At 34.1% G+C, this 9609-nt stretch overlaps 1 protein-coding gene across 1 annotated transcript; it reads left to right on the forward strand.

Moving 5' to 3' along the window:
• The first annotated feature begins 1171 nt into the window (after positions 1-1171).
• Positions 1172-2845, forward strand: LOC134270170 (IgGFc-binding protein-like). Its single transcript, XM_062752350.1, has 2 exons — positions 1172-1288; positions 1573-2845. The coding sequence occupies exons 1-2, from the start codon at positions 1216-1218 to the stop codon at positions 2805-2807; spliced, it is 1308 nt and encodes a 435-aa protein (XP_062608334.1). The 5' UTR covers positions 1172-1215; the 3' UTR covers positions 2808-2845.
• Positions 2846-9609: the final 6764 nt, after the last annotated feature.

A 9609-nucleotide genomic window follows, 5' to 3' on the forward strand; every position in this document is an offset into this window, starting at 1 on the left:
AATTTATACAAATATCATCTGAGGAACCTGAAATAAAGTCTTGTGTGGCAACGCACTTTGAAAAATGGATTTCAAGTCCTTTAAAATTACAACAAAATCAACGCTCTTTAAAACATTTTCAAAGTGCGTTAAATTTTGGACAAAAACAAAACACTTGAAAACAAGATGTGTTGTGAAACACTGATGCCCCCGTATGGCAACATAGCAAAGATTAAACTTTTCTTAAATGCAAATTTAATTAATTGGTACCAAAAGTAGGGTATTCTCATTGGAAAACAATTGTGAAATTTGAAAGTAAGCCAATGTTAAAGTTTTTTTCAATAAGTACAAAAATCTCCAAGGTTAAGGTCAAAAGGTCAATGTAATTGGTATGAAATGAAATATGAAAGCCCTATCCCTTACCGTTCAAAAGTTATGGCCAAGGTTAAAGTTTTTTCACAAGTACGGAGATCTACAACGTCAAGGTCAAAGGGTCAAGGTTTTTGGTATCCAATGAAAGGTCTTTCAACAAAGATTACATATGTGAAGTATAAATGTCCTGGTATATACTGTTCAAAAGATATGACCAAAGTAAAAGTTTAAAATTTTCATGTAAAAGTAGGTCAAACTCCAAGGTCAAGGTCAAAAGGTAAATTTGGTGGTACCTAAAGAAAGGTCTTGTCACAAGGAATACACATGTGAAATATGAAAGTCATAACCCCACTAAATCAAAAGTTATAGGCAAGGTTAAAGTTTTTGCGGACAAACAGACAAACAGACAAACAGAGAGACAGACGGACACGACAAAAACTATATATCCCCGAAACTTCGTTTACGGGGGCATAAAAATTCAATGGTGCATTAAAAGTTTACAATCTTTACATGAACGTTTTACCAAGGATACACTTAACGCACTTTTAAAAAAGTAATAAAACAAAATTCTGGACATACATTACAGCAACGGATATTACATTATTTCGTTATATTTCATTCGAAAAACTTCCATGAATTGATCTACCTTCAACGAGAGTGCAGGGTTGTATAATATTTAGATTTAAACATATGGTACAAATTTTGTTTTGTTGTAAAAATCATATCAAAGGTTATATCGATTTGATAGGTTGACTTACGTCTGTTCTCAGTTTATGGTCTTGCGACCTGATCGTTCAGACTGTTAAATGCCAGTATAAATAGATTTTTACTGTTTTTCAATTTCAGTTTTTTCTTTTCCTTTTTATGATATACACCGATATCGATGTTAATTATGGAATTGTATTAGACGATTCATCTGAAACGCAATGTGGTCGAGGTATGTTATTTAATTTGTGTTTAGGAGAGGGGTAAGAGAGCGAGATTATAAAAACTATCTCTGATAAAGCGAAAGGCTAGGTTTCCAGATAATAATTTCGAAATGTGGGGAGGAAAAAAAAGAAAAAAATTTTACTCTCTTTGACATGGTGGGATTTGAAGGGGATTGCAGGGTTCCAAAGATTTAACAAAATATCATACATTACCCTTTTGTCCCATACTGAATAAAATTTACATTTATATAATTGCATATATTATCATAAAAAATTTTTTTTATTGTTTCAGAACACGCAGGAACCCTTGGATCAGAGTTTCTTATTTTAATCATGCGTAATATCGCTCCTTCTAGTTCTATCTTCATAACGACTGAAAATTCAACGACAGTCAACATATCTACCTCTGAAAATCTGCAGAGCAACTTGAAATCCTCCATTGATCAAGAAACCTTTGTCAATTCTGCCGCAAATATTGTTCTTCCGCAAGAAATACAATGTAATTTTTTTCGAAAAGAACCTAAAGGAATTTTAGTCCGGTCCCAGGAACCAATAAATGTACTTGTATCAGACAACAACAATCCTCTTATTGAATTCAGAGTCGACACAACGACAGTTATACCAGTTGAGAAACTTGATACATCCTACATTATTTCCTCTTTTGATCCATCTACGAGCCATTTCGCAGTCGCAGCATCTGAAGATGACACAAATATTACAATATCCCTGAAAATTTCGAATAATGTAGCCATCTCAATCTTTGGGAGCACATACCGGGATATGGATACATTTGTACTTTCCTTGGATAGACTGGAAACTTTTCAATTTCGTGCTGGGGCAGATTTTTCTGGAACTCGAATTGATTCTAACAAGCCTGTTGCTGTCTATTCTGGTACTGTTTGTCTAACTGGAGGAGATGGAGGTTGTAGCCCTGCTCTTGAACAAATGCCGCCCATCAGTCGCCTAGATGATATTTTCATTGTACCACCTAAATTCAATGCAAAAGTCATTAGACTGATGTCTCCAGAGAACGCAACAGTACAAATCTCTAAGGGAAACGCCACCCAGAGTCGGGAGATATACCAGAGTGTGCCATTTGATATCCCTATTGTTGATGATGAATGCATAGTCATTGAGAGTGAAAGTTCCATTTTAGTTACAATGGTAGCATTTGAATTGACTCCAGGTCCCTTTATTGCGACTGTTCCAGGAATCAACCAATATCTAACAAGATATAAAGTCTTTGTGGCCGAGGGATACCCGATAAGTTTCGTCGCCATTATGATAGAGACGGAAGCTAAGAATTGTCTTGTATTGAACAACCAACCAATTATGACCAATGCAATATTCCATGAAAAACAAGTACTCGTTGGATGTATTTCATATACCCTGATGATTGTTGAGTTTAAAGACGGTGAGCTGATTGTCGAGTCGGAGAAAACTCCCTTTGGATTAATGGTGTATGGTCAGAACACGTTTGACGGACATGGCTTTGCTGGAAATGTCATCTCAAGTTTACTTTGCTAGGCAAGTCAATTAAAGTGGATGAAATACTTTTTCTCACATTTTTGAATGAATACTCTCAAATAAAATAAATGTATACCTATTACCTTTCTTTTACATCATTCATGCAATTTTAAAAAAAAACAAACACTAATATAAACACATAGATATATTTGCAAATTAAATACGTTTCAATTCGATAGGAAAGGGAAAGACAAGAAACATTTGCAAGTTCATAGAAATAACACCAAATATAGAGAGAGGGGGAGGAGAGATGGAGGGCGAGATAAACAATATAATAAATTATGTATCGTGTGAAGGATATGGAGATAACGAATAGTGTTCAAGATCAAAAGTCCAGAAAAATAGGAGCAGAGCAAATACGAACCTCCAATACATCAGAGGTGGGATCAGGTTCTATGGAGGAGTGAGCATACTGGTCACACCCGCTGTGTGCTCCATGTCATGATCGGGACATAACGGAAAAATCTTTCGTCAATTCAGTACATAAATAATGGACTTACAAGTATGAAAAAAGTCAATCAGCATTTGACTCAATGATAAATTGTATTTGCTGACAAGGTCGTTGTGTTGACCATAGAACTTACGAAAGTATGACTTTAAACGAGACTGTTGATGTTCTTGTTTCATCAACTTGTTAGTCAATTATTTACTTCGTTTTAGAAATTGTTCATACGTAGAGAATGCTCTTGCCTATCGAATCAACCTAGATATATAAACTCCATATGTACGTGATGAAGGTATAATGCTGCATAAGTAAGAGAAGATGACTACAGAAAAGTTAAAGTCATCACGTTCATCTTAAAGCTTTGTTGTTAGATTACCATTAACGTCTTTTTCAAGTAAAACATCCAAGTATGAAACAAATGTGTCAGACTCTGTGGTATACGGTATCTTTTATATCAAAATCACCAGGATATATTGTATCGACATAGGAATGGAAATTACCATGATTGTTAATTGACAACAAGTCGTTGATATATCTAAATGTGTTTCCTTCTTTTCACGCATAAGATTTTGCACAAATTCTGCTTCATAGGTCTGCTAATAACGGAGCGCAATTGGTAGCCATGGGAATTCCAATAGCTTTTGAAATGGCGTGTATTCGCGAGGCTTGCCGAGCGCATTTATACACTATAAAGCAACCACATGTATTAACACTGAATTAGAGATTTTCCATTTATCTCATACGGTTTATTTAATTTCGCTTTTAACAAAATTTCTAGATAACCTCTGTGAAACTATTAATGGTATTGAAAGAAAGTATTAAACATGGCATAATTAGCCTATCAGATCCATTTTAAGGAATACAAAGTTCTTATATAAGAAAAGTATGCATGTAATCTTCCTCTGGTTCTATCTGAGATTACAGTCAATACAAGGGGTCAATATTATTGTATGCGGGGCGAATTCAAATAACACAGCATAAATTCTTAAATAGAACAGTTACTGTTACTGGGCGAATTTTAAATTGGGCAAATTGTTAGCAAATGTATAAGGGCGAAAATAACCCTGTATACAGTATTTTTAATAACGATGATTATTCTTGATTTACTGGGTTACTTTTCCCCCGGGGATCTAATTTTTTATATAGAAAGGGATACAAGCCAAGGTTCTTCCTTTGAATTTGATTAGGCTGACTGGGCACCTTGCACTGTGTACCACAACCAAGTTCTGAGGATACAATAGGTGTCTCACCCTGATTCACGATTACTGCATGAACCTCGCTCAACCCCTTACTTACTCTACACAAGTGCTTTTTCTTCAACCCCAAGTAACCTACTTTAACTTTTCTAATTAGTGTAACTTTAGTTATAACCTTTTCTTTTGAGACTTCTTCTCGGTGAAGACCTCTGACTTTAGAATGCCTGAAGCTGCCTCTGCAGCGTTTACGAGTACAGAAAAGGGTTATGACAGTCAAAGAGGGGTGAACAGCTAGGTCCCTAAACTACACCATTAGTCTTGGTCACACAAGTGTTTGAAAGGTATTGGCCCATTGATTTAAAGGGACTGGGTGGTTGTTACCATTTTCAGACTGTATTGATCTCCTTTAGAAGGAGAGCTTCATAAAAAACAGATTTTTTGGTGCTTATAGAGAATGCATGTTAAACTGTATAATAAATGAGATCACTTCAGATTTTTGCTTGTCTGAGCTTTCTAAGTTATTTCTTGATTTTGTGTACGACCGTTCTTAAAACCAAGACAGGGCTACTCAGAAACAAGTTAATGTTACGAGAATTTTAACAATCTTGTTTAAAATTTTTCATAAATTTTATTTACTGAAAACTACTATTAAGGTGAAATATGAAGGATGAAAATACTGGTGAAAGTTATGTATTCCAAATACGTTGAAGTGCAAGTTTGTTTGTTTTTTCAAGAGCATTTTCATTCAGATAAGGTGTTCATTTATTTTACTGGAACCTCTTCCCCAACCTTTACCAGGGATATTTGTCCTTCCTTTTGAAAAATGTTCAATACATTTTCCCCTTGATTCAAAAATTTAAGTATTTTAACTTTGAATTGTAAGTAACATTCGTACATCATCATTTACATTTGCAAATCTCAATTACTTTCTGTCTAAATGCGACATCAAAGTATCCATAAATGAAAGGATCGGCACTGAACTTCAATATAAACATGTCTTGAAGTATATGAATAACATTAATGTCAACTCCCCCTTCAACGCCAAACCAAAGTGAGTGGTCAAAATGGCTGATTACTAACATGGTCGTTGTTGGAATGGATACTAGAACATACAAACAAAACATAGTCAAAAACATCCTGTAGAAATTGACATGGATAGGTTTTTTTACTCTTCTCTCGGCATGATCTGTTGTAGGTTCTGATTGAATAAAAGAGGCTTCAGCCTCTATTTCGTTTCGATCAGCCGCTATCATTGATTGGCCATTTTTGCTTCTCTCTCGCCGCCGTGCAGATAATCTCATAAGAACTTTGCCAATCTTTCTGTACAGAAGGCAACTGCAAATAAAAAATGTTCCCAATAAAACTGAAATTGCAGCTGTTTGCAGGACTCCGATTTCCGGATAGTGTTCCGTTCGAATCCAGCAATACGTCCCCGATATATTTAGGTGGGTTCCATGCGGTCCGGTACCAGAGGAATAGAAACATGGAATTCCCATTAATAAGGAGGTGACAATGGATGCCAGAATTGCTATTCTTTTGTGTTTATCTGTCATCCTTCTGCTATACGGCTTACACAGTTTCAAATAACGTTGAACCGCTATTATCACTATTAAGCCTGCGGATTCTACCACAAAAGACACGGTTAGAAAAAAGAATGTTTTACACATGATATCCGAGGGATAGTTCAAGTTAAAAAATATCAGGGTAAAAAAGAAAACAGTTGTTCCACATGAAGCCACCAAGTTAACTCCAGATAAAAATGTAATAAAATATCGGTTGTCATTTCTTGGCATTTTGAACAGGTGAATGTACAGCACAAGCACATTGCCAGTAGTTCCCGTAAGAAAATACAAGCCTAATAGCACTCCTGTAGGAATGAGTTTATGTCTGAAGTAGGAATTCCAATATTCCATATCTTCCAGACTGTGTGTTTTGTTTTCCATGGTGGATAAATCCATAACTTCGTTTTTCGTGACTTTATTTAAAATGTTTACCTACTGGTGAAAGGAAATATACAACCAGGAAAAACTAAATATCAAATTCATCCTGTATTTTCATTATTTCATATCATGTCATTGATTATTTTTACAAAAGGAAATCTTTCGGAGTTCCTCCAATCATATATTGTCTTTTTCAGACCTTCAAAACATTTCAGATAGTATTTATTCATTGCTTACAGATAAAATTTGGATTGCAATTCATGCATGTTTGTTTTGGAATATATACATTTTTTTAAGTTACACATGTAAATAAAGATTATCAGTCATAATTTTGAGTTTATGAAAATATGAAACCTACCATACAAGAAATTCAAGGTTCATGTAAATCTATATTAAAACTGATTTTCAAAAGAGTTGGGAACGGACAATTAACTCTTTCGGTGCTGCTTTTTTAAAATTTCCTTTTCCTAAAAGGTATTTATTTTCTTGGTTTAGAAGGGAAATATATTTTTGTGGCCGAAATTGTCTCTATCGGAATATGTGGTCATAAACTATGAATAACGGGGATAGGATCTTTAAAACTGTACAATATGTTCAATCAGTGAAGTGAATGGATTAAAAATTAATTTTCCTATCAAATACGCCAAAACATTCTTTTCAAAACATTGTCCTTTCTGACATATTTTATTTTTCAAATAAAATCTACATTACGACTTTAAAGTCGTAAAGTCGTCATGTTGCAGATTTTATTTGAAAAATAAAATATGTCAGAAAGGGCAATATGTTAAACCGTATCTAAAAGAAACGAAATTTCTGCGACACAGTCTCCATCTTGATCCTGATTATCTGCATGTAAACAATTTCAGTATCAGAAAACAGGTATTTGCGAAAAGGGAGTGGATTTCCTTATGGTTACGTTTGCAGTGTGAATATTTCCTTAAACGCCTTTATCATCAGAAAACCCTTCCTTTATATATATAGAATAACTTCCCCGAATATTATCATTAATATTCCCGCCTATATACCCGCTCGGTCGTATAGATCAATGATCGGAAAGGGCTGACAGTGTGTTCCTCGAATGCATTTAAGCGTAAAATATAAAACATATTGATTATCAATACAGGTTAAATTGTATGATGAAATTGTGATGTCTTAACTGGTTTCAAAATGTCTCAAAATATCTTTGATATCAGAAAATCAAGTTATTTCTGATAGGGTTGTATACAAGATGTATCATCCTCTGGAAACTTGCACAAATGTCAGGTCATGCTCCTCCAACTTTTTGTGAGGAAACTTGTTCAAGCAACAACGGATTCTTAGAGGAAGATTATATCTCAAGGAAAAAAAGTTTTATGAAGGTACCAGTCATCAGAACTTAATATAAATCTAATCGTTGATTCATATACAGAGCACAGGGGCTGGTTCCCGGCCACTTATTTGTCTTCTTTAAATTTCACCAAAACTGCTCTGTAAAATACACGACGAGCCCCTGTGCATACACAGTCACTTCTCCTGGACTTGATACATGTATGGTTCCTCCCACGAGTTATCTTTCTTATGTCACAAATCAATTTTAAAGGATATGATGACTTCTGAGTTACGTTAGACTTGCTGTTTTCAAGATTTTTTAAAGATTTTTAATTCCCATGAAAATCGTATGACCCCATATTAAAGCCCCACTCTAACTTCTAAAAAGTCTATGAATCCATACATGTACGAACATCCTTGCTTATTTGCACTTATGAGATTTTTTCTCCTATAAATGGATCTCGTGTAAAATATCATTGTATAACAAGCACCAAAAAACATCGAAAAATGCGTAAACTGTATTAATTTTCTTTTTTTTAAATTTTAGATTAGATCAGGGACCTGTGTTAGTATATAGGTCCCTGATTAGATATACTCTCAAAATATTGTACGTCTATGCTATTAATCAAAAGTCTAAAAATTAGGCTTTTGATAAACCCTATTTTAAAAAAAATATATTTTAACTCTCTCGTACTTTAAAAAAATAATTATAAAATGGAGCAAATATCCACTTGTATGGAAATATTAAAACTGCTCATTTTTGCCCTTGTCACAAAATAGACATTCTGCTCGCCTTATTCACCCACATTCTTTTTTTTTTAATCCATGTATGGTTCTATCGTGCTTCTCGAGAAGATTTTATAATTTAAGTATTTGTAAAATAATTTCTTCTGAAGTCCCAGAACAAGATGTACCCCTGCTACATCCTACCCCTGCAGACCAAAATTCGAAAAGTATAGAATTGACATTTTATTAGAATTTCACATACATCATGAACATGTAAGCTTCATCAACCTGAGATTTTAATATACATTATAATTTAACGTAAAACTTTGATACTATTGTTGCCCCTTCCAACTCCTGGAAACCATGATTTGAACAATAATTTGATATGGATTAAGCTCTAACTTAAGTTAAATATTTTCTTGTCTAGTGGCTCTTGAATAAATTTTTTTTAAATTGTTGCCCCTTTATCTATAAGAATAGATCCCCTTTTGTGGCCTCATCCTGTAATAGTATTTGATGCACAAAACAGTACATGTATGTACACATGTACATCCACTTCAATTTACAGAGTATATTATGTGACTCAAGATCTTGACCATTTAGGCTATCTAAATTTAATTCCTTGGTTCTCAGGCCAATTTTCTCCAAAACAGATGCGGGAGGGCGGCATTTTATTTTTCATTTTATTGGCAATAAAGTAGATGAGGGAGGTTTTTTTTTTAATTTTAATTTCCGAATTTTCTTTAACATAAAGATAATTTTTTAATCACAGATATACTTTCCATTTCTGGTCAAATTCTCTACCTTATCAATTGCTTAACAGCGTGTAAACATCGTAGGTAATGTCCTCAAATGTATTTTCAAACGAAGTAGCCAAAATCTCATTGTAAATGGCTACCGGAAGTGATATTTGAATACTAAACTACGAAACAAATGAGGGCGGAATTTTTTTTCCCGGATTGGTCTCCGCAATACCCACTTTTTATTTTTTAAAAAATACAATAAAATCGGCAATGCGGCTACCTCAAAACGGATGCGCGCGGGCCTGAGAACCAAGACTTCAATTTTATTTAGCCTTATAACCATAATATTGTAGCAATATGACCATCTTATATTTACATTCACAGTGCATTAACTATATATACATGAATACCAATTCATGCTATGAAAAATATAACAAAGCTCTA

This window comes from Saccostrea cucullata, unplaced genomic scaffold (assembly GCF_032062105.1).
Source record: "Saccostrea cucullata isolate Sc308-1 unplaced genomic scaffold, CSIRO_AGI_Scuc_v1 ctg1218, whole genome shotgun sequence".
Classification (NCBI taxonomy): Eukaryota; Metazoa; Mollusca; class Bivalvia; order Ostreida; family Ostreidae; genus Saccostrea; species Saccostrea cuccullata.

What these genes read in the sequence shown, in the direction of transcription:
- LOC134270170 (XM_062752350.1), top strand. Translation starts at nt 1,216, where the DNA reads ATGATATACACCGATATCGATGTTAATTATGGAATTGTATTAGACGAT. An exon ending in TGAAACGCAATGTGGTCGAG is followed by an intron (nt 1,289 to 1,572) that starts GTATGTTATTTA and finishes TTATTGTTTCAG; the next exon opens with AACACGCAGGAACCCTTGGA.